General features: G+C 42.8%; 1 protein-coding gene across 1 annotated transcript in view; it reads left to right on the top strand.

Moving 5' to 3' along the window:
• The window catches only part of FNDC1 (fibronectin type III domain containing 1), a 77,393-nt gene that overhangs the window by 45,719 nt on the left and 5,721 nt on the right, over positions 1 to 25,953 (top strand). Inside the window, exons 10-17 of the mRNA XM_055810962.1 lie at positions 727 to 838; positions 1,765 to 2,142; positions 7,180 to 7,245; positions 9,154 to 9,315; positions 11,306 to 11,536; positions 12,909 to 13,017; positions 22,023 to 22,102; positions 24,822 to 24,851. Of these exons, the coding sequence (XP_055666937.1) occupies positions 727 to 838; positions 1,765 to 2,142; positions 7,180 to 7,245; positions 9,154 to 9,315; positions 11,306 to 11,536; positions 12,909 to 13,017; positions 22,023 to 22,102; positions 24,822 to 24,851 (1,168 nt within the window). The remainder of the gene's footprint in view (positions 1 to 726; positions 839 to 1,764; positions 2,143 to 7,179; positions 7,246 to 9,153; positions 9,316 to 11,305; positions 11,537 to 12,908; positions 13,018 to 22,022; positions 22,103 to 24,821; positions 24,852 to 25,953) is intronic.

Here is a 25,953-nt window from a genome sequence, read left to right on the forward strand (position 1 = left end):
CAGTCTTTTCCCCAGTACCAAATGTAAGTCTGTCTTGCCAGCCTGGAACTGATGCTCACATCCTCTTCCCAGTTTCCTCCCGGCACTTAACAACTTTTGCATTCGGTGTTCAGTGTTCCTGTCTGTTACCTCAGGTTAAAACAGCATGCAATTCTGAATTGCATTTTGGGTTGACATAGCAATGAGAACTGGATTTTAACTGCGGTTACCTCTTGAATTCAATCCAAGCTGTCAGATTTGTTTTATGAGACCGAGTCTTTTCTCCTACCCCGATTAAAGTCCTAGCTACTTAGTTTTCACTGCTGTTTCAATCTAAATTAACTGGTTTAATTTTTCCTTTTCCTTTGGTTAGTAGACATACTTTTAAAAAATCCTATCTTCAAAGGGACTCAGGGTCACACTCAAAGCAATATTACAGGAATCTACCTTAGGAGTTGCACAGCCCAGGAAAATCAAGGGATCTGCTCCTTTGCATATGAAAGCTACGGGAGGCATTATCAATACAGTTGTGCAACTCTGGAGCCCAGCTCTTGGGGATTTACTTTTTGCAGCAGTGATTTTTCAGTGATTGCTAGACAGTTAGTAACTCACTTTTAAAAATCTGTGGGTGTTGTAGCTCTTTCTATCACACTTGGCTTCTGAATTCCCCTAGGATTTCTGTTGCTGTGAAATTTCATTTCACCTCCTCTTGTGTTAGCTGAACTTGAGTCCATCTGTTGTTTTTAGATTGTAGATCTTGACCGAGGGCTAGTGTTAAATGTTGAAGGAAAATACCTCCAAGATTCCCAAGGCAACCCTCTCCGAGTGAAATTAGGAGGGGATGGACGTACAATTGTTGGTAAGTGACAACTTCCTTCTTATAGAAAAAAAGTGTCAGTTTTTGTGCATATGGTACAAGTCTTAGAGCTGTTGAATGCTTCAGGCATCCCCAGGTTCCATGCAAGTCACCTGGAGCTGCTTGTACCCCAGGTCTCCATCAGCCAGTCAGCACACTGCAGGACCTTGGGAGACTTTGGGGCATCCTGTAGGGCTCTGGAGTATGAGGCAGCAAGAATCACCCCGTGTCCATCTCACTTGTATCAGCATTAGAGCAGACTGCAGGACTGAGCCGGAATAAGGATTGATGCTGGTTTATGTATTTGTATACATAGAAATAATTATTCCTCACCACTAGCACTGTACCAGCCATATACATGTGATTATTTTTTTTCTGAAACCAACCACAAATAGTAAAAACCCCTGTGTGTGATCTGTGAAAACACTGCTGTTTGCGTATCAGTCCATCTGTATAGATCTCTTGAATTAAACTGGTTGCCATGAATATCTGAAGTATCCAGAATCTGGCACAAAAGTTTATCTGCAGTGACAGCATCTCACCAGCTTATCCCAGTTTTCCCTTGCACATGTTTGACTTTAGGGAGTAGAATATGGATTCATCATACCTTTCATCAACATTTATGAGACTGACTCAGAGTGCAGGTACTGTCTGCATGTTGTGACCCTGAAGCGAAACCTCCCTGAAGTCCTCCTAAGAAATGTTTATCAAACAGTTGATAAGTGAACACTGCTGTGGTTTATCTGAGGTTCTTCTGAAGCATTTCCCATCTTCCTTAGTCATGGCTCTTTCCTAGATAACAACCTTCTTCTCCTTCAGCTTAGTTACAGGAGGCTGTAGTCACACTTTCTATCTATCTACTGTTGATAAATACGATGCTAAAAGCCTGAAATGGATTAATGGTGAGATTTTTTGGTTTTCTCTTCTAGATGAAAAGGGTGCCCCAATGGTGAGTCCTGATGGATTACCTTTGTTTGGACATGGCAGATTTAGTAAACCTGTAGCAAGTGCACAAGATAAACCAATAATAAGCCTTGGAGGGAAACCTCTGATTGGTCTTGAAATGATTAAGAAAACAACCACTCCCTCAACTACTACTACAACAATACCACCAACAACTACCACAACTACTACAACCACTACAACAACTGTTGCTACAACTACCACCACCACTCCTGAACCAACCACCACTGAACCACCCACCGAGAAACCCCCCCCTACCTGTCCTCCAGGCACCTATGGACAGTATGATGATGAGGGCAACCTGCTGTTGGGATTCGATGGCCTGCCAGAGTGCAATGCAGAAGGTAACTTCCTTTTGTGCTGTTTGAGCTTCTTTGGTTGTGCTGTTTGTACAGCGTGGTTATGCAAACATAAAGCAGCAAAGAATCTGCCTCTGAAGATTTTGGTCCATGTGATAAGGTAGGAGCTGAGATTAGAGCAGCTGGAGAAGTGTTTGGGTGTTACATGTTTTTTCCATTGGAAAATGTCAACTTTCCCCAAAGCTGAATTTTTTTTTGTGGAAATATGTTGATTTCAGAAAAATTCTTACCTTCTATTGTATCCAGTCTTGTCACATATATTCACGCATGTGAACACAAGTATAGGCAGTGGTTTTGTGGTCAAAGCACTCACATATAAGGAAGTCTTCACTGCAGTTCAGGCCAGGGAAGGACCTTAAAGCGCTATATATTTTGTCTATTTTGTGTTCATTTCTCACAATAAATTCTGAAAAAACTGTCTTTTGAGCCATGGTGGAACCAGCTTTTGCAAACTGAGATTCTTGTTCTCTTGCCAGCCCTCGGAGACAGAGATTGTCTAGCAGGAATGTAGCACAGCACGGATGAAGCTGGGGAAAGAGAACCCTGGCTCTGCATAGATAGGGCAGAGGGCTGTACACTAATTTCTTTCTCGTCTGAAAATGTAAAACAGTGTTGGTGCCTGTCATTATTTCCCTGTTGCAGTTATACAAATTTAGGATGTGGTGCCAAAATGAAATCCAAAGTAAACAAATATAAATGCACTAGAGTCTTTTGGCGTTGAGCCTGTTCCTACCACATTTTACCCTTTCATCTCTTGAATGTTGCATTGGAAACCAGTTAGCTGCTTATTTTGCAAGCCCAGATCAGGGAACACCATGGTAGTCCTTATCCTTTCCATTTGTAGGTAATTCCCAAGTGAGTCTACAAATGGGAAGTAGCAGCATGGCCATGACTTAAAACAACAAGTTGGCAGTGAGACATCTGCTAACTGCAGTAGCCAGTTTTAATGGGTAATGAAACGCCCTTACTTTCCCCCCATGCACCTGTATCTCTGAAGCCAAAGTGTAGATTTCCAAGTAGGCCATGTAACCATGGCCTAGGAAGCTGAGCTATCACTTTGAAGAGTGCAGAGATATGGAAAGATGTGGCTTCAGCAACTGACAGGGAGTCTAAGGATGGCGTCTTTGGAAAGGATCTCAGAAGCAGAAGACTGAAAATTCCCTTACCAGCTACCCTGGGTAAGTAACGAACCAGAGATGTCAGTGCCTTGTCCAGGTGGAATTTTTGTACAGGTGTTAATATTTACTGAGCAATTAGACCCATCTTTGACAGTGTGTATTTATAGAAGCGTGCTTGCATATCTACAATATTCATGGATATATGCACACATAAACATATGTATATAACAATGACTGTCATCGGTAAATATTTTTTTGAAGATTTTTTATTTTCCCTTTGGTGCTTTCATTGTTTCTTAATTGTATTTACAAAAGTGTTACAAATATTGTTACATATGGCTACCCTGGTATTTTCAAAGTTGCCTAAAAGGGACCATGATTTTTGGTAGAGTTAAGAGTCCTTTCCAATCACTCCAGTTCCTTTTAGTTACTTCTTAATGTAACTTATGTTACAGTTAAATGTTGCTTATATCCTGTAGTGTTTCCTCTTTGACCTGTGCGATTTGATGCCTGAAGGTTTTCTTCTGAGAATACATATTAAAAGAAGAGTAAGAGTTCATGAAATATGGCTGGGGTTAATCTGAGCATAGGCTCCAGAAGCTGGACAGCAAAAAGCTTTGCAGTATTATTTTTAGCAGAGCTGTGGGCTGGGGAATTTTCATGTGATTTTATGGACATTTAAAAACTCTCTGCTTGGGTTTTTTGCCTTCAACCAGATGGTCTTGCTGAGTCCTTGAACTTTGAGGCTTGAATGAAAACTAGTTTTTTACACAGGCTGCGTGTTCAATGAGAATGGCCCTTAAGTCACTCCTGAACTGTATGACATTTTGACACTGTCTGCAAATGCATCACAGTGGAAGACTGAAAAGGCAAAGATGAGGCTGGATTTCTACTTCTCACCTGCTATATAGCTTGAGCAGTATTAGTCTCTACCTGGCAATTATGAAAGTTTCTCTGAAGAGTAATTATTAGGATTTTCTTGATTGCGTTTTTTTGTTTGTTTGTTTGTTTTTTCAACCTGGTGACTGGCCTCAACATTTGACAAACACAGCAAAACAACCTGCCTGTTCCACAGAGGAACTTGCTTGAAAAGGGAGCATCTTGGTGGTATTTATTTAATGATGGCTGGTTTTGTTTGACAAGTGCAGCGTCTATTTCAAGAGGAATAAACAACTACTACTTGAACTATCAAAGCATTTAATGCAGTTTTCCCTTGACCGTTTCCAAATCATATTTTTATGTTGTCTTTCCCTTTAATCTGAATCTGGAAAACACTCCAGATCATTTAATGAAATAGTTTTTCTGCCAAAGCTTGATATTTGTTGCTAAGTGCTTTACTCACAAACAGCTGGGGGCTGCAAGCGCCAAAACTCACCGCCAAATGTTTTACTTAGGCTTTGGCAAATTCGCTTACTCTCTGGCAGGATTTTTGCTCGACCCAGCAGAATTTATTGTCAACATTTCACTAGATTCAGCAGTCTTTAACTTTCAAGAAGGAGTTTGGCCACATAAGCATGATTTGTCAGTGAAATCAGCTAAACTTTTGTCATGAACTCACAAGGAAAAAGAAGGTGAAGTCTTAACTACATGTTATGTGTGATAAAATTGAGTGATGGTTGTACAGTCTGCTGTCCTTACAGATGTCAAAAGACTATGGCAAGCAGTCATAGCAAGGCAACCTCATTTGATACAGGCAGGGTTCACTGAAGAGCTGCAGCAAAGGGTGATGGAGCAAGCTGGAGAACTGCAGCTGGTGTGCGTACAGAAAATTATAAAGTGAGAGAACTTTTGGGAAGTACCCCATCGTCGCCAAGCCACAGCTGATGCTAAAAAATCACAGACAGTGAAGTAGAGGAGAAACAAGTACAAAAACAGAAAATAAAATTTGGTTTTGCTAGATCGTAGTAGGCCAAAGGCTGACTAGCTATTAGGTGTGAATGAGCTGATATCTGCCCATGAAAGACTTGAGATTTCTGCGCATCTGAGCCTTTTGTTTACTTGTATGTAGTCCAAGGTAAATGCATACATTATAGATGTTAGTTGGTGCTGGCCAACTATGGTGAGATCTGCAGAATTCAGCAAAGGATCTGCTTTGTCACTGACTACCCTCAGATAAGTCAAGTAGCTTCCAAGGGATCATCTGAAGAGTGGCTGCAGAAGTCTACCATGGGAAAATGTCACGTTTTGCTATATGACAGTCTGAAGAATTAACCTATTTCCTGTGTTTTCAAAGCTTATTTTGCCATTAAAATCACTACTGTGTATTTAAAAGAAACTTATTGTAGTAGAAAAACATCAATCTTGTACAATAATTGTTGTTTCTAAACAAAAAAAATCCTCCAAAATGAAAATGTCATTCGGATTATATTTGTGAACCGTTTGACATTGGCAATTGAAATTTTGCATTGTTACTGACTTAGTAAAAATAACGTTATTGCATTCATATCAGGTGTTACAGGAACTTCCCAGCTTCCGTCTAGTATCCTGAGGTCAAAGCTGTCTTTCTCTTGTCTTTTGTTCACACACTGGCCTCTCCCCCAGCATTTAATTGAAGACTTCTGATTGTACCTGCAGTGGGTTCCAGCACAATGCTTTTGCTTTGTTTGCATTGCTTTTCATGGCTAATCTGAGCTTTGTGTACTCTTTGGCTTCTCTGAATAGCATGTGGAGAAATGCATTTCTCGGAGCATGCAGGGAAGTCCAGGATTCACAAGATGAGGTACTTGATAGTGGATGTATCTGGTGCTGTGTGTGTGACCTGTAGAGATACTGAGATAATATGTAGGGATAGGCACCTGGGAAGTCTGTGGATGCATTTGCGTTGGTTTTTGGGGTGAATCAGGAGAGTGTTTTCGATGTGCACCACACAATCATCTCTTCTTGCTATACTTTGTTTGCATCGCAGAGCAATCTCGGTGTGGACAAACTGAATTCCTGTTGGATAAAACTAAAGCAGAAGCAGTTCTTCAGGATGACATGTATGTGCACCAACCTGTAATGGGCATTCAGTCCTCAGGATCAGACTAGAGCTAAATAAAAGCCCGAAAAAATCCAGCACCAGTTACTTCATTCTCTAAATCCATTTCTTTTGGGCTGCATTACTTGCTAGCATAGATGTAGTCTGTAAATGTCATGGCTCTGTGGGTTGTTTGATTTTTATTCCCCTGCAAAAATATTTGAATAGAAGTGTTTAGTTTATTGGAATTGCTTGGTTGGTTTTTTGCATATAGATTTCTCATATTTGCTGCTCCTGAGACTATAAAGTTGTCAAATCCTGACCTGAGTGTATCATGGTTGCTAGCAGCCTGCTTTTGCTCCAGAGCTGCTGGGACCTGGGACGGAGCTCCTGAAAGGTGCATTACTCTTGATTTTGAGTAGCAGCCCTTATCACAGCACTCTCCAAACTAGCCAGCTGCAACAAGGTCATTTAACATCTCACACCAGCACACTCTTCATACCTTCCACTCTGCTACGTCTCCTCACCCCAGCCAGGGCACGCTCCCTCTTCTCTTGCTTCTTCCTCAGCTGCTCTCTCTTCATTGCCTCTCAACCACTTAACTTAACCAGCCACAGCTGCACCTTATCCACATCGGCCAACCCGCCGCCCCTGAAGCCAGCCCACAGCTGTATATTATCAATGGTAATTAACCCAGCTTCATTCCTCTACAAGCCCTGAACCCATTTTCCTCCAGAAAAACTCACTACTGCAGTTAGCTACTCACCTGTTATTCTGAATATGTTGAGAGGACTGTCACTGTGTTATCTGAAAACTAGGCAGTTATTTCTTTACAAGTCAACGGGCTAAAGATTTTAATTTTAAGCTTTATTCCAGAAGTATTTTACTGGGAGGGTGGACATGAGACCATTGAATTCTTATAGCAGTTTTTTCTTTCTCCTTCAATAGATACGTTCTCAGGACTGGATTCAGATGTGACAGCTACTCCAGAGGCATATGTGATATATGATGATGGTACTGTTTAACTTTAAAAGTCTATTGCAAGTGGCATGTTTGGGGTTGGTTTTTTCCCTGTCTTCTTTCCTTGGAATTTGGTTCAAGGGGTAGGGTTGGAGAATGAGAGCTTAAGCAAGCAGTGGTGAGCTGAAAAAGCTTTCCAGAGTCCTGCATCACATTTGAAGAGCAAAGGCAACTGTTTCTGGGCATGAAAGTCCCTTTCTATCGGTCCTGCAATCTAACATGAACCTACTGCAGAAATAAATTACATTCAGAGCTTGGTCATACAGTCACTGCTTCAAGCCTAGATTTACTAGATTTACTTTCTCCAGCACAGTTTCTAACTCCAGCCCAGTCAAAGTCAATGACCTCTTCTAAAATAGAAAATCCAAATAATAACTGTGCCCTGGAAACTTGAAATACTGTAATTTTTAGCACTCTACAGCAGTGTGAATGTATTTGTTTGTCTTTTTTTTTTTTTTGATGTGTAGTCTGCATTTAGACTATAAAACGTGCTCATACTGAATGAGATCACCTACATATAAAATAAATGATCTGCTGAATTCATGTGGAATTTAAAAAGGGGTTTTGCAGAGTTATATTCATGCCATTTTGATATTATAATCCAGGACACACAAAACTTGGCTGAAGAGGAAGCCTCAAGTCCCAGCATTTAATTATAAGTTTTCATAGGGAATGCAAATTCTCAGTTACTGGAACTAGCATTCACTTTCTGCCATCAGTGACTTCTGATGTTCTGCTCCTTTTAATCCTCAGATTCCTACTCCTGCCCCCGCATATTAAGCGGATAAGTACGGAACTCTGTTAAACTCAAAGCTTTTTAGTAGAATCTATGGCTCTAGAATAATAAAAAGCAATTTTTTTTGTGGATACAGTGCTGGGATCTTCAGTCAAACAAACAACAGAAAAGCATTTAAAAAGAGAGTGCAGCAGCTGAGAGAAAGATATCATAGACTTCTGTGCTTTTTATTCTGATCACTTCTTACTAAGGCCACCATTTAGAATGTGGAGAGGAGAGGATGAACTGAAAACTGCACAGGTCCTACATCCCATGTTCTCTACATCTCCATAAAAACGGAATATCCTTAGTGCACAGATCTTTTCCCAGGCCTCCCCTTAGGTGCAGATGACCTGCAGAAGACAAATGCTTCAGCACTTCAAGCAAAAAAACACTCAAAGCCATGAGCCGAGTCCCACAACCTGCAGGAGGACACAGCAGGGATGTCAAGTGCTTCTTTCCCTTAATTTTGTGTCAGTCTGGCAGTGCAGTAGTTTTTCAAACAGCACTGGATTTAGTAGGACTGAATGTCAAGGAGGACTGAATATCAGGAGGTTTATGTGGGCTAGTTTTCCTTCCCTCATGGCGCTAATGGAACCATGAGTGGCACGTACAAGACTCCATGCCTCTTAAGTTGCAGGAAAGTTTGACAGTAGTGTGAACCAGCTCCAACATTTTTGAATAATAACACAGAGATTTCTTAAAAAGGTGGTTTTTTCACTCTCTTATCTCCTTCCTTTGGCATCTGAGGGCTATGGCTGAATAGTCAGTTACTGTGCTGTCTTCTCTTGGGGGTTGTGAGGGGAGGTGACAAATAAAGCCCGTTCGGGATATTGCTGTATGAATACATTTGTTCATTGCCATCCTTTTTAACTGTGTGAGTGAGGTCTATGCAACAACTTTAGTATTCTAAGGCAAAGACTTTGTGCTCACTGTCCATCAGTTTGGTAGAAACCCTTGCAAGACTGAGGTGTGACCAGCCCTGACTTAGGAGTGTGTGGCAGCTAGGGCAGGGTGCATGGCACTCCTTTGGGACTATGGCTGGTGACAGAAATATTTCCCTTCTTATAGTTAAGCAAAAATAGCATGAAACAAGCTAACATTTTAATCTTCTGTTTCCTCTGAAGACTACGAATTTTTTGAGAGCACTTTGCCCCCAACTACCACCACTGTCACCACCACAACCGCTTCTACTACAACAGAATTGGAAGTTGACTATCCGGAGACTAGCGTTGTTGGCACCGGCCCTGTGTCAGAATATGATATTGCTGGGAAGAAGCGATTCACTGGTGAGGATGTCCTTTGTTTTATGTAGCTTACTACTTGTGCTGCAAAGAATTCTTTTTCTAGCAAGGTCAGCCCTTAAGCTGAGACCGTTATGCAAATATGTCCAACAGAGTAGTGTGTGGTCCTTGTAAAGGCTGCCACCTGGGAAACCCAAACAGCAGGACTTTGTTTCTGGTTCCAGTGCTTGCATTTCTGTGTGTGGACCAACACTGATTTTACTGAAGCAGTGCAAACCTCTGTGTACTCTGTCAGTGTAAGTGTTCTGCTGGGTATTCTGCATTGTGTTTGGTTTAGTTGAAGTCATTAAGAGAGTAAGAGTATCTGCTCTGGTGCTCAGTTCGGCTCAACTGCATCATTTTAAGTTTGTACCAGTAGTTCAATCAGTGCGTCTCCATGCAGGTGTGAGTCTTCCTCTGGGAGACTCGATTCTTTTCCACTGACCTTTGCAACCCCAGTGGTTTTACCCACCTTGTGCAAGTATATATGTCAAGGGTGTGCTTCAAGGTCAAGGAATGCATAGTATTTTGGGTATGAACTTTCCAAAAGGTAAACCCAATAAAGATAAATTTGACTTTGCTATCTGTATCTTTGCTCTGTAGAAGGAGCTTGGTGAAGGAATTCCCAATACATTGACATGAGCCATGAGGCTGGCCCCTGTGTATGTGAGCCATTCAAGCGTGTAGGTGGGTGTTGCAGCTCTGACTTTATTGCTGCTCTGCTTCTTTGTCAGAGAAGCAACTGGGGGCCAGACCAGAGGGATTTGGAGGTGGCAGGGCAACACATTCCAGCCTTCACCCCAGACTAGTGCCTCCCCTGCAGCCCTTTACAAACCTCTGGCATTTGGACCGAGGTCAGGTCAGCTGCTGGCTCACCTGGCATTTCAGATGGGAGTTCAGGGGATGGAGAGTCAGCTTTGACTCATGTCTTGCCTTCCCTTCCAATATCCACAAGCTTCACGTGGCTTAGTGTGGAGTTCTGCTGCTGAGTAAAAAAATTGGTTTTATATATGCCAAGACTTTCCAGTGCATCTTCAGTTTCCCTGTCCAAACAATTTCATGATGTTTCTATTCGCCTCTCTCACTGACAGTGCTCCTTGATTCATTTAGCTGGAAAGGCTAAAATTAACTTCATTGCAAGATCTGGAAAGAATCCCTTTAGGGCATGAAATCCAATAAGATAAACCAAGAAATGTTGGTTTATGAACATTTCAAGGCACTAGGGAAATAATATTACCATTCAATGAATTGTATTATTGCAACTGAATAAACATTTCCAAAGCAAGTTTTATAGTCCTTTGAATGTTACAGTAACTTTTAAGGCAATAAAAAGATGGTTTAATCTTTTCCTGAACTGAAGTGCAATTCCAGTCAGTAAAAGCTTTTAAAAATAGAAGTTACAGGTTGGGAGCACATGCCTATAAGGTAGGGGACTCATGACTCCTGGTACCTTAGTACCCAGGGGACCACAGCAATAATCCCTTTGTTTAACCTGTTTGGACTTCACCTTGGAATTACTCTTCTTGTTCCCTCTGTTGTTTCACTCCAGTTTCAGGATATTTGTGTAAGAACAAACCACTTAGACCTGTAAAGTCTTAGGCAATCTAAGGCCCTGGCAGGGATCTGTTCCCACATGTGGAAAGGCAGAGTTTGGGTGACATTTTCAGCCCACCTTCCAGAGCAGCTGGAGGTAGCATGCAGGGGGTCCTGCAGTCAGACCACGCTCTTCTGCCTCTCATAGCAAAGACGATCCTTCTGTCTTTGCATAATTGAGTACAGGTGGGAGTGTGGGGTATCCCATTCCCCCTGCTTATCAATCAAATTGAGTGTTACATGATTTGTTGCCAGCAATGAACTGTCTCTGAGCTGGAAGGTGAGGAATTTTAAAATGCATCACAAAACTTGACTCTTCTTTTCAGGAAATTGCCAGCCTGCGTGCTACTCTGCAGTACCTCCAAACTGCTAACTAAACATCACCCATCCCTGTCTTTTCCAGCTCCTTATGTGACCTATCTCAATAAAGATCCAGCAGCCCCCTGCTCCTTGACAGAGGCCCTGGAGCACTTCCAAGTGGACAGCCTTGATGAAATCATCCCTAATGACCTCAGAGAGAAAGATCTGCGTCCCCTGAAAGCCCCTCACAACATCACTGTTGTGGCAGTCGAAGGCTGTCACTCCTTTGTCATTGTGGACTGGGCCAAACCTGCTCGAGGAGACATGGTAACAGGTACTCTCCCGAGGGTTGCCCACCTGATGGGGCAGTGGGGAAGGGGGAAGTTTTCTTAAATGACCTTTTTTACCTTAAACTGAGCCAACAGTGCCTGTAGTTCTCACTCCTCTACAATTTCTACAATTTTCTGAGGGAGTGAGAAAGGTCCCTCTGTCATCCCTCAGTGCCAGACTGACCAGCCCATGTTGGTCCAGATATCTCAAAATTTTGGCACTGATTTTGTGCCAGTGGTTCTGAAGGCACCGCTTCTTGCCTGGGTAGTAGCTGTGATAGCGCTTTGCTCAACTCAGCTCTTCTGCTGCCAGGTAGTACCCCAAGCTCTACCACAGGCACCTCCAAAGCCTGCCTTTGGAGCATCTGTCACATCACCTTCAGTCTGCTCCGAGCAAAGGCGGCTGCATGGCTGGACCTGGTCTAGGTCCCGCCTGGCTGTGAGCGTGGCTACAGGAGCTATCTGCCTATAGAGGGGCTTCTGGCTTGGCAGTCCACTTTTTTTGTAGGAAAAGAATGTATGAGCTCATTATCTCCAGTGGAGTCTGTGGCCCAGGCTACGCTTACCTTTTTTAACTGAAATTTTGCTCAAATATCAGTCTGACAAGCGAGGTTCAGGGATGGGTAGGATGTTGAACAAATGTATTAAATTAGATCTCCTCTAATGTCTTTAGACCTTTTGAGAGCCAGAGAGAAGCCCAAGTGACTTTGAGAATGAATCTCAAAAGTTGCTGCAAAACCACTGGAGTAAATAACCAAAATATTTTAGAAATTAATCAACCCCTGTTTGTCAGTGGACCTGAAAGATCTGAAGTAAGCATTGGAAAAGGCCACTGCTTGGTGCTAACGTCCAGTTTTTGAGGAGCCTCGCCCAGCTCTGCAGCTGATAGCCTTGGCAGCAGGGTGGGGAGATGGTGGAGCCAAAGCAGCGATAATGGTTGGGAAGGGAGAAGGTAGCGCTTGAACAGGCTATGTCATGTCTGTCCCATAGCATTTGATTCTTCACAGCTGTTGATCCAGTACCTTACTGAACACAGTTCATAACTTTACTTTTTTTTCCCAAAAATTATCCTGGTATTTCTAACTATTTTAATTTCTGCCCAGTGTACCACTTAAAACAATGAATGGGTTGCCTCTATCATCTTCTTGCCTTCACTGTGTTTTAAGTCGGAATTTGCACCTCAGTACCATTCTCTGATGTAATGCTTCATCATTATTATCTAATGGGATTTTCTGGGAGAGTTAGGCATCAAATCTTTCATATTCAAAGCTGCTTCCACTCCTTTAAACTAATAAAATCTACTACAATACCTAGGGATATAATTTATTTAAAATTTATTTAGGATTGTCACAATGATTTTTTTATTCCTGTTTGCAGGCTATCTGGTTTACAGTGCCTCCTATGATGACTTTTTGAAGAATAAGTGGTCAACCAGGACTGCAGGGTCTACTCATTTGCCAATTGAGAACCTGAAACCCAACACACGGTAAAGATTTGATCTGCTCTCCTTCAGTTCTGTTAGGGAACTAAAGCAAATTTTGAGAATTGTCAGTTGTTTTTCTTGGCCTTAGTATAAATGTTTACATCTGATCTAGATTTTACTAATTCTGTTTGGCAGCAAATTGTTTTATAAACCACAAAGCTTGCTTACATTATATCTTTACCCTATTAACCCTGGAGCAGATGACTGTGTGTACATGCATACAGTCTTTTTGTATATTAAACCACATATCAGTAACAGAGAAAATCTTATTTTTAAAATGCATTTTTCTAGTCTTAGCGTAACTGAATCAAATTTAGAGGGGAAGAATATACTAAAGTGTATGTTTGGTATGATGTGATGTGGCCATTCCCACGTAATGGTGTGGCCAAGATTTGACACCTAAGGCTGGTGGGGAGATGTGCCACTCTCTGGTCTGTTTTTGCTGTGTGTTCACATGACTTGTGCTGGAAGAGAAGGCTTGGTGGTATATGATGAGGCTGTGGCAGTTGCTCAGAAGTCAGTTTGGCAGGAGCTTTAGATCTTTAGCTTGCAAAAAATCTCACTGAAATGGCAGAACAAGAATGCATGCTTTGCGTGATATTAGAATAATTAATGGCAATTGGGTGGGAAGTAAATGGCCACAAAGGGAGTACATTTAAATTACTTCTTTTGACAGATGCTCAGTGCATCTCATAGTTTCCTCCCGAATTCTGAGTCCAAAATACTTTTGGTGCTGCCTTGGGTTGGGTGATTGCTCTTCACTTGCATGACTACAGTCTCTTAGACACTGGTGACAAGTGTTGCTCACATATTTGGTAACACGGGAGGTGCACCAGGGTTTTGGGCTGGGACTAGCATACCTCACTTGATGACAAGCTACAGATCAGAGCATCCCCTCCTAGGACAGGCACATAGGGATTGTGCCAGGGCAACACAGAAGAGAGAAATGGTGCCACCTAAAGTACCTTTTCTTTCCAAGATGATTTAAAGAAAAAATGAAGGTTCTGTGGATTAAAAGCAGTTGATTGAGAGCCTCAACCTAGAAAACAGACAATTGCGTATGACCTTTATCTAAAATCTTAACAGATTAAATAACAAAACAAGATAAATAAATCGTGAAAAGTGAGTATAGGTAGCATTTGGGTCTTAAATATAACCAGACATTATTTTTTCTGACTTCATTGCAGTGCTTCTCCACACAGCCTTGACTATAGCATAGACTCACCCGCACTTTGCCCCTGCAGCTGCTCCTGCTGATATCCTGAGATATCCAGGCACCAAGAAGGGAAAAGGGGATGCTGCTGCCCTGTCTCCTCTCCACAGATTTCCCTCTGGCCAAAGAGTTCTGAGGACATGGCATCTCTTTGGGAGAGCCAGCACTGGATCAACTTTAGCACCAGTTCCTTAGGCAGGTGCACCATGGACGTGTCCACCAGAGGACACCTGCAGTGCCAAAGATACAGGAAATCAGCAAGCAGAAAGGATATGGAGAGGCAGGGCAAGCACATACAGGACACCCAAAGAGTTAAAACCCCAGAAATAAGATGTTACAGGAGAAACTTTGTGCCATCTTATCCTCTCCTATTGTGTCTACAATGCTGTCAGTCACACACTTCATGAGGCTTTTTCTTACATATCCAAGAGATAAAAAAGGCAACCTGTTCTGAAGATTAATAGTCTAAAATTCAGTGCAAGTCCATTAGAGTGGTTCATGACATGTTAAAGCAATATTACTTGCACAGTAGAGAACTGCAGTTGTATGCTTTGCATCTGTTAGTGCCCTTGTTATAAAACATCGTTGTTACAAATGTATGAAGGGAGGTATGAGACACCATATCTGTGAGTTTCACCTGTTATAACAAGATGGAAGAGGTCTGAGTTTTCCTAAACTCTGTTCCTAGATAGTCAGGGAAGCGGGTGCAGACCCTCCTGCCTTTGTATGTCCATGTCCTTGTGACCTGAAGACACTCTTTCCTTAAATCTCTCTCCACCTGCTACTACTCCCAGTTCCTGTCCCCACATCCCAGACTCCTGTATATCCCCAGCCCTTTTCCCCCACACCACTTTTTGCTCCTCCACTCTCACCCTGTCCCACATGCAGGCTGGGAAGGCATTGCCTGTATGCCTCAGCTTCCCCTGGCTGAGGTCCTCCGTCTCTTGTTTCTCTGCCACTTCCACCTTCAAGCTCCTCACCTCTTCACTGTTTTCAGTCATGTCTCCCTCTCCTGCTGCCCCAAGAACAGTGTTGAAGGCCGGTGATAGTGATAGCTCTCCACTTCTTGTGCCCAGCATCTCCAGGGCTCCAGGTCATTGCAGTGAAAGCCCCCAGGAGCCCTGCTGCCACTGTGCTGGCCACGCTCGGTGCAGGGGAGTTGGTGGGAACTGAGCTGCCAACCTGTGATACCTCTGCTGAGACGTACATTAACTCCAGGCTTCAGAAGGTCACAGTTTATCTGTATTTGAATGGACTTCTGTAGGAACAGTAAGGTTATAGGTTCATGCATCTCCACGAACCTAGTAAGTCGAATGCTGAATATTAAGGTTCTGTTTTCAAGCAGGGAAGTTCAAGCAAGTGCTGTCTGTTTCAAGCATATTATTTCCCCAGCAATTTACTGAAGAATGGTATAATCCGTTGGCCTTTGTTGTATGTTCTGTGGAGGCAATAAAAGCTTCATGTGGGGTCTGTATTAGAGAGGGAGGGTTCTTTACAACAGAGGAAATGTTTCTATTGGCCAGTCTCATTTACATTCTCCAAATCCACAGACTGAGTTGGTTGCATATTTTTTGTCTTAAAAGTAACTCCCTAACCACTGGGAAAAGACCCATGCCTAACTAAGAAAATATGGCGTGAAATCTGAAGTTAGTCTAAAAATTGTGTGTTTGAGTTGTTAGTGCATTTTATGAGAAATCTCTAAGTTGGATTTACTGTATGCAGATGATATTGATTTCTGGGTGTCCCATGAGGGGCTATTGGTGGTGTAATCTTGCGGCATGCACAGCGTATCAGAAATGGGTTGGCATCTTGGCAGAAGTAGCCCCAGAGAAGATTTGAAGCTGTCAACATATCCTGGAAAACATCTGCTTGGTGTTTAGGTTTTACAAACAAAATGGAAGTCTATGTTTAACCCGTGTCATAAGTTTTCTTCCAAGGCCAGGTCTAACCTCATTTGAGAAGTGGAAGTTTTTCCATTTGGAAAACTCTGGTCAGCTTCAATGGGCACAGGAGCTGCTTCCTTGTGACATGTGAATGTAAATGCTAAAATTAACTTGAACCTTACTAAATCTTAAAAACAGCAGACCTGACAATGTCCCTTCCCTAACCTTAATTCTCAGCCATCATAGAAAACTGATGGAAAGAGCTGGACAGCATCTGCTCAACCACTAAATCCAGTCTCCTGCAGTCACAAACATTATAAGCCTAAATATTTCAGTCTCCTTCTTGAGCATGGGTAGGCTTTTTCCTGCCTTTTTACAGGAAAGCTGTGTCAGTGCCTGATGGGAGTGCCTGGATAGTCTCATGATTTTAAAAAAACCTGTCCTTTAGCACCATGTCTCCATGTGTCGTCAAATCTTCTTCCCTGTCCATTTGAGTTTTGTTCCCTCCAGGGATATTTTGATCCCACGGTGCCTGCTACCAATTCCATTGTTATACAGAGCCGTTCTGGGTTCAGCTGGGACAGAGTTAATTTTCTTCTTAGTGGCTGGTGCAGTGCTGCGTTTTGGATTTGGTGTGAGAACACTGTTGGTGGCACACTGATGGGTTTGGTTGTTGCTGGGTCGTGTTTATACTAAGTTAACAACTTTTCAGTTTCTCAGGCCCTGCCAGCGAGAGGGCTGGAGGGGCATGGGGAATTGGGAGGGGACACGGCCAGGACAGCTGACCCCAGCTGGCCAAAGGGATATTCCATACCATGGGACATCATGCTGAGTATATAACCTGGGGGAAGAGGAAGGAAGTGGGGGGATATTTGGAGTGATTCTGTTTGTTTTCCCGGTTACGGGTGACGGAGCCCGGCTCTCCCGGGGATGGCTGAACCCCTGCCTGCCCATGGGAAGTGGTGGATTAATTCCTTGATTTGCTTTGTTTGTGTGTGTGGCTTTTGCTTTACCTGTTAAACTGTCTTTATCTCAACTCCATGAATTTTCTCATTTTTCCTTTTCCGATCCTCTCCTCTATCCTGACGCGGGGGAGTGAGCGAGCAGCTGTGTGGGGCTTACTTGCTGTGCAGGGTTAAACCATGACAAAAGCATTTCATAGGTGGCTCCCAAATAATTGCTCAGGGCTCATGACTGGATCTTCTAGCTCTGGGGGCCTGATACACTGAAAATTTCTATTTCCTTTGTGTATCTCCATTAAAGCAAAGCTGCCGTATTGTCCAACAAGCAGCATCAGCCGCAGCTGGCTGCTGTGTATCACCAGAGCAGCACAAAAGAGGTAAGATGTCAATGAAACCTTTGTTCTGTGCAAGTGGTAGACCTGTGTGGTCCATACCTACCTCACACCAGCTGTGGAGGAAGCTCCTTTTCCAGCTCTGCGCTAGTGTCTTACTATATTTGTTGTAAGTATTCATGATGGATGTAGTGCTAAGCCATTTTTGATGGAGGGAGACACTTTGCACTAGCCTGTGAATCTGCAGGCAGCTAAATTACGTGTTTTTCTTCTGAAGGGATGGTGCAGTTGTAGGAGGAGAGTTTCAGCCCCTGCTGCCCTCTCCATGTGCTCATGGGAGGAAACCTGCCTGTCCTTCCCAACCCCTTCCAGCCTTTTATTCCCCTCATCCACTGATCCTGCTGGATCAGCTCATCTCCTCCCCTTCCTGGACAGCGTGTGTGTCTCCCTCCCAGACACCAGGTCAGGCAGGCCAGTTCCCCTCCTGCAGGCAGCAGCCTGTACCCTCTGCACACCCATCCTGGCTCTCAGCCAGTGCTGATGGAGGTGCAGCAGCAGGCATTGCACCATTCCCGTGGCTGGCTTGTGGTTGCGGTGCTATGGCTCCTGCCCTGCCACCTGCAGCGCATGCAGATGGTGCCGCTGTGGCTGTGCGTCCCACAGCTGGCTGGCATGCCACCATCTCAGCCTGCCACTGGACAGGGTGTGGGGCCGGGGGTCCGTGCAGGCATGCCTTTGGAGAGGCTGGAAAAAGGATTTTACAGCTAATTTTTTTTTAAAAAACCAGCTGCTTCCCTAATTAGTATGCTGAGTGATTATCTCAATTTGTGGCTGTGAGTACGAGCTATTTAATTCAAACAGAAAGGAGACAACTTGAATTAAGTCATAAAATCATTTTGCTCTAAGTGACAGGTATGGTGATACAATTAGTCATAAAGTCTAAGTGAATAAAAATATTACATAGTCATTGCCCCATTAGAGTCTACTATGTCCTTTCTTGTCATGTCAGGAGCAGTGGTATATAAAATCTCAAAGGAGGTTTATTCTTAGGTGGAAAAGCTTTTTTCTTGTGTGTATTGAAAACGAACAGTGAACAGTATTGCATCTGTTGCCTTCTGTGCCTGTCAGTAACAATTCATTGCAATTCTGCAATGCAGAAAAAAGGGTACTCAAAGCATGATGAATTTATAAATTACTTTTTTTTCCATTTTTGTTCATGTATTTATGTGATGAAGAACAGTTTAGTTATACTGATTTGAGATTTTCTGGCAAATTCATCAGCTGAAGGATTCTGACTAATGAAAACGTCAGATGTTTGGACCTAGAAAGGCTTTGGCAATTTCTTTTTTGTTTGTCATGTCTGAGAAAAAATATATCCTGACTGCATTGTTTTATTGACATTCTTAATACAGCAATCATAGCATCATCTATGTTTAAATCACAGGTCAGCAAGTCATGAGACCTGGCTCTCTTTCTGGCACAGCTAGAAGCTTCTTGTGTATATAAAAGCTTAGGAATTAATTTTCCAGTTTAGCAAAGAAAAATGTACTCATAACTTCATCCCTGTTTTTTTCAGACAGGCAACTTGAACAAAGATGTGTCCCAGGCGGGCTTCTATGTATGTATCAGGTCACCTGCACACGTGGTTGACCTGATTGCATAGGTTATCAGTTCCTGCTTTTTGCATTAGAAAAACCTGCATGTTTTTCCCCGCTTAAATAGGTGCGCGATGTTCTTGGGCTGCTCTGTTCTATTTCAGATGTGGATCATCGCACTTACGTATCTCACGGGAATGTTCTGAAGCTAGCATTAATGCACACAGATTAAGTGCATTGAAAGGGTTTTTCAGAAGGTGCAACTGTGTCTTAATTATACCTCTTTGGAAGCAGTGTGAAGACAGGCATCTATAGGGATATTTTCACTGTGCTTTAAAGCATTATGGAAAAGATGTGGGCTGTAAAGATTTTTCTCCTGCTCTTCTGAAGTAGTTAGACCAAGTGCTGGGCTAAGTTAGTACAGCTTCGTACTGTGTTGTGGCTGTTTCAGGAGCCAGCATGAGGAATCGCTGCCCTGTGGTCAGGCTTGTGCCACTGGCCCCTGCCTTGATGCAGGTGAAGGTGCAAGTGGGTGACAGAGGTGTGGATGGATGCAGGTGTCCCATGAGAGCATTGGCAACTCAGGGGATTAAAGCAGTTCTCAGGCTGCCGTGCTCTGCTCAGGTGGCCAGAAGTAGAGGAGCATATGGGAGGCTTTTTGCCTCCCCTGTCCTCTTTCTCCACTCACGCTAAACACTCAGAAGCTGTGGTCAAGAGCAAGAGGATTGTGCTAGGCATGAGCAAAAAGCATAGCCTTGCTAAATTGCGCTACTTAATGTGGTTTCTTTTTGCCACAGTGTGTATCTTTTAAAAAAAGCTGTGAGTCATTTGTGAACGTTGTGTAGTCATTAATTACAGGCAGAATTGGCTGCAGAAAGCAGGAGTGAAGCTGGTTTCTGGTGTCAGCTGTGGGACACAGCAGGGACAGGGGACATGTTCCCCCTGCAGGGGTGGGAATGTGTCCCACAGAGGGTCTGACCATGCATGCAAGTGCTCCAGGTCTGGCACAGATAGGAGGTAAATCTCATGCCATGGATGAAGCCCAGAATATTTCGATTCCTGTAGTTTCCACATTGATCTCACCAAGAGGACCCGTCTGTAATTGTTTTGGAGTGAACAAGAAGATGTCCTGGCATGTACCCTGGAGATAACAGTCTTGCTTCACAGCAAAACCTCGTGTTCACATGACTGACACCCTCCTGCTGAAGAAATGGATGTTATTCGCATGCCTTTTCATAGTGATTGGTTGGATTTCAAGGCAAAGCAGATCACTTTGCATGGAAAAAAGGCATTCCTTTTAATGAAAAAAGGTAGTCACCTTTGCCAAAGGGCTGGTTCGACCAGCCCCCCTCTGGTTTGTTGTAGTGAATAGCTTTGTATGTGCTTAGGTGTGCTTAGGCCAAAGAGGGTCCTTTCAGGAGCAACCTCCAGGATCTGCTCTGTGGCTAAGTCCTTGGGGAACAGATACATCTCATGGTACAGGACAGTGGACACAATAGAAATTGAGTGGCAGACTAAACCACAACAAAGTTCTTGCAACAGGATTGCATTGAATTTTCCTTCTGCCTGGTAGGCTGTAAAGCACGAGCATCTTATGTGACATTAAACCACGTTACGCACTTGCAACAACTTACGTTGCAAGGGCCACTGTCAGCTCTTGTGGACAGAGAGAAGACAGGGGAGTGAAGTTTTTAATGTGGATGGTGTCCACACTTGGTGCAAAAACTGCACCAGGTGACAATAGCTGCCAGGGACATCAGACCACCTTTGCTATGAACCACACTCTCTCAGCCCAGCATGAGCCATGCAAGCAGAGCAACACCGGCAAGTTTCTGTGCAGGATAGGGAGACTTTTGCCACCAAGAGAAGCCTGATGTTTTTAATGGGGCAGGCTCACTTTCACCAGCTGAGGAGCATCAGGCCTGCCACTCGGATGGGGCATGGCCGTGGGAGGTAATTCTGTGCCCAGTGCCAACCATCGCTGCAAGTAAGCGCTTGCTTTGTTATGTGAATTGTCTATGGAGATGTTGGATGATTTGGATGTTTTGGAGATATCTGCTTTTGGGATGAGAGGCTCAATCAGGATCTAAATTCTATGTTGATATTACAGAGGCGCAGTAATTTTTTTTTTTTATTAATTTCTTTACAAGAATGGAATTTAGCAAGCAGGCAAAAAAATCCAAAACAAACCTAAACTCAGGCACTTTAAAAATGCTGTGCTGGAAATTTTTACAGTAATCTTCCATTCTAATTGGTTTCTGCTGGACTGGATACAAAGATGAAAGGGAAAGAAGAAAACATTAATCTGGGGAAAAAATATGTCAGGGTAGGCATCAACTAGAAATCATTGTATTTGAAATGAACAAAATATGTGCTTACACATATTCTTCTCTAGGGGTGAGGATAATTTTGCTTCTGTCGAGCAAATAATGGAGTTCTAGTGGCAAGTCATGAGTCATGTGCTTCGAGTTAAGCTTGTGATTGAAATACTTTGGGGGAATCAATAAGGCTACATGCGAAGCTTTCTCATACTACTCAAGTACTGTGATATTAATGCTGCTAGAGGTCAAATGCTGCTAGAAAGGTCAAAAGCTTAGCTTCTGATCTCATATAAATCTGATCCGCTTTTAGTTTGCAGTTTACACCACTGCTTTCATAGGAGTTAACGTGGTTTAAAACAGTTTGTGAGATCAGAATTTAATTTCCTTGCAACTTTTTATTTTAGTCTATTGCTATTGGTTGTTTTATATAAAGTAGATGTAGTTGTGTGTGGTTTGTGGACAGGGATGATACAAATGAATGATCCAAAAATATGCATGGGAGCAATTGCAAAAAGAAGAAATTTATCTGTAACAGCCAGCTCATACCTGGCTCAGTATCCAACTCCATTTAATGCAAAGGACACCTGAACTCAGCGAAATTCTGCTGGTTTGGTTCTCACCTGGTCTTAGTATTATTTATAAATTAGTCATTGCATTGGAATCAATGTTTTAATCTTATTTTCCCCCTCTTTTTCTTTTCAGATATTATTTTAAAGTTCAAGCAAAGAATCCCTTTGGTTATGGACCTGTTAGCTCTTCAGTCTCGTTTATCACAGAATCTGGTATGCTTTGCTTTTTATTTTCATCTCAAAACTGAATTCCTAATAATAGATGTGGCAGGGCAATGACTGAAACCGGCACAGTAATAGTGGTGATTATCCTGAACTTGCTGCTTTGAGATTTCTTTTTTTATGGTTAATTATTTGTTTTCTGTAATGGTAGGAAAATAATATGCAATCCTAATGCCACTGTGAAAATATAAGTGACATTAAAGTGAGCTTCAGGGGAACAGGAAGTTGAATTTGAAGTACAAAAGACTATTAATGTTCAACAATACAGAAGCAATGGGAAGTTTAATGTCTTTGGTAGATTGACCAAACAGTTAGTAAATTAGCTTTGTAATTGTGAACAGCTGAACAGTTGGAAGCGGTTGTCTCTGGAACAAATATAGGAAACAATTGTTCCATCAGACGGGCAAAGTTCTCCGTTCCGTTTTTGACAAGGCATGCTGCTCTTTCATAGGGCTAATAGTGCATTCAAGAGCAACACCCTCTTCTAAAAATAGTATGTTAAATGAGCTATATTTACCCATGTCGTCATCTTCTACTTCTTCTTCTTCTTCTTCTTCTTCTTGCATTGAGCCAGAGGCCAATGACTCCACTGAATAATAAAGAACGAATTTTTCAGTCTTTACTTGAGCGAAGATTCGTTGTCTCTTGCAAACTTTGCCCTTTTGATGACATGGGGTTTATGCAGTCTCTGCCTTTGCTCATTTGACTTCACCCTGTAGTGCTTGCTTCAGCAGCTCTGTTAAGAACCATGGAAATAAGTCTTCACAGAAGGGAGACAAAAATGCAAGATAAGTAAATGGTCCTGCATAACATACTCAGATTTTTTCTAAAGAAGTAAGAAGCTCAAGTATAAATCCAAGCATAATATTTAACATTGGACAAATATGGCAGTGTGCCCAGGTGGCCAAGAATGCCAACAGCATCCTGGCCTGTATCCAAACCAGCGTGGCCAGCAGGACGAGGGCAGTGATCGCCCCCCTGTACCCGGCACCGGTGAGGCCGCACCTGGAACCCTGTGTTCAGGTTGGGGCCCCTCACTGCAAGGCAGGCACTGAGGTGCTGGAGCGTGTCCAGAGACGGGCAACGGAGCTGGGGAAGGGTCTGGAGCACAAGTCTGATGGGGAGCGCCTGAGGGAGCTGGGGGTGTTTAGCCTGGAGAAAAGGAGGCTCAGGGGGCACCTTCTTGCTTTCTGCAACTACCTGAGAGGAGGCTGTAGGCAAGTGGGGGTCAGTGTCTTCTCCCAAGTAACAAATGACACTACAAGAGGAAATGGCCTCAAGTTGTGCCAGGGGAGATTCAGATTGGATACTAGGAAAAACTTCTTCACCCGAAGAGTTGTCAATCATTGGAACAGGCTGCCCAGGGAAGTGGTCGACTTTACATTCCTGAAGCTATTTAAAAAAATGTGTAGAAGTGGCACTTAGGGACGTAGTTTAGTGGTGGACCTGGCAGGCCTGGGTTAACGGTTGGACTCGGTGATCTTCAAGTTTTTTTCCAACCTAAACTATTCTGTGATTCTACGCTGTATCTCGCAGGGAGTTTTGCTGATCAGCTGGCTCCCAGTATATGGCCCTGAATACCTACTTTTCCCATCCAAAATCAGCTGCCTTGTGAACTCTGTATTACAGGTTACATCCACCAAATTTAGAGTTTTATTTTCAGCACAGATCTTTTGTTTGTCATGTGATCAGAGGTGACCTTCCAGCTACCAGAAGTACAAAAGCGGTTACTAAATCTGAAGCCAGATTGTATAGTTACAGTGATGGAATAGGTTAGAAAAGATAAAAATTACCAGTTCAGAGCGTTCTAGTGCAACTGAAAGGTTTGAGCTTATGTCAATAAAGAATGCTATTGTAGGATCAAGCAGCTTATTGAAAATGTTCAATCTTACCCCTGGTAACTCACTGAAGAGAACAGAAAACGGTTGTTCTTTTTCATCAAACTATAAAACTCCCTGGAAGTTTTCTTTCCCATTGGTAGGCAAGCACCATGCTTTGTTGTCACGTTATTTTGTGTACAATAAGGACTAGCTAAGAGATGAGAGGAACTGCAGTGTAATGAACACAGACAAACTAATGCATTAGATCATGTTGTTCTGTTATCCTTACTCCACACATATTTCATCCTTCTGAATTAAAAAAGAGAGTATTTCATACAAGAAGAAGCTCCTGAGGTAGTGGGCAGTGCTCCTTGTGCTGCCCAGGGTACTCCTGCAAAAGTTCTGCCACTATGACAAAAATCTCACATATTTATGAATAGCATTAAATAACTGTGCTAAACATGGTGGATGTCTGAGACCGAGATTTGCATACAAGAGCTAGGCTATGTTTCCTTTTGGAAGGTAGGCCTGCAGGTATAACTTACACTATATATTTGGAAGTGTACGGTCAAACTATCCTCCTACTCTGAAAACCTTCTGAGAAAAGGAAATCTGTTTAAAAGCTCGCTTTGAACTATGGTACTAATCTCAGCAGAGTTTTACAGTATCAGAATACAATCCTGTGGCAAGCTTCATCAACTGAGAAAAACAGTGAGATAATAAACACTCATAAGCTCAGCAAATTGATGAGACGTGTAAATCCCGTGTTCATAATGTAACTAAAGGCAGTTACTCTGCAACTGGCATTCTCGAGTGACACTGTATGTTTCATATGCTAAAACAAGGTTTGGAACAAAATACTAAGTTTTTTATTTATTTCATTCTTCTAGACAATCCACTCCTCATTGTCAGACCACCTGGTAAGTCTTATTCTGCTGTTCCTTTTGTGAATTGCATAAAACCTGGGCAAAACAGTTACAATATAGATGTTAGAAGCATTGTAACATGCAGTTTGAGTTAACAGTTCTAAGCAGGAACAGGTAGTATAATTAATTGTGATAATGCAAAAAACATTTTCTGTCTTAGGACTCCTGATTCTGGTCTTTCAAAATATATCTTGTAGAGATATGTTAGAAGAAGCACTTGATTTTGGCCCATCTTTTGCTTGGTACAACAGCTTTAATTGCTGAGTAGTAAGCACTATATATTGCTTCTCTGTGTCCTTCAGTTGCCTGAGCATTGCTTGAACAGTGGGATCAGGCTTTCCTGTCTCTAGCTCATCTGTATTGATGATCGCCTTTATAAATACTAAAAAAAATCAACGACTTGTTATTGACCTGAATGATATGCCATGAAGCTGTTGAGCTTGCTTTGCATTTCCAAATTTGCAATAAACCAGTTCAGCCCCTAACCAGAAGAGCTGATTTCCTGGTGCTGGGACCAACCTTGCTGACATGTACATTGGTAGGGCAACCCCAGGCAGTACGTGCTCTTGAAAGAGATGCAGGAAAAAAGACCTCATGGTTATTACTCTCTGTCAGCTTTCCTAAGCAGTTCAAATCATTGGTTCTGGGGCTTTTTGACTACATGGCTCATGAAAACAGCGTCCAGTATGTCCCTCCCTTCTGTGTTTATTATGCTTGTTAGTCTTTTTTTCCATGTCCCCTCAGATGTCTCTGGTGATGCAGGTACTGCAGAGCACACTGTGTCTCTGGCAGTCACTGTGGGAGGCCTCTCAGGGTGGTGGCCTTCCCATGTCCCCGGTCACCTTCAGGTTTTCTGCTGTCAGTTATTTTGTGGGTCTGTTCATGGAAAGGAGGTGTTGGAAGGTGATAGCTTTTGTGCTTGTAGTTTCTGCTTTGAATGGACAAAAAGAAACTATTTTTGTGTGGCTGCAGTAGCAGCGATAGGATAGACCAAGGAGAGGTGGCAGAGCTCTGGGAACTTGTGGAAATGAAAAGCTTCTGAACATCCAGCATGTCCTCTTACAGGACATGCTAAGTTTTTCCTTCAGGACTTTTG

This window comes from Falco peregrinus, chromosome 7 (assembly GCF_023634155.1).
Source record: "Falco peregrinus isolate bFalPer1 chromosome 7, bFalPer1.pri, whole genome shotgun sequence".
In the NCBI taxonomy this organism is placed as follows: domain Eukaryota; kingdom Metazoa; phylum Chordata; class Aves; order Falconiformes; family Falconidae; genus Falco; species Falco peregrinus.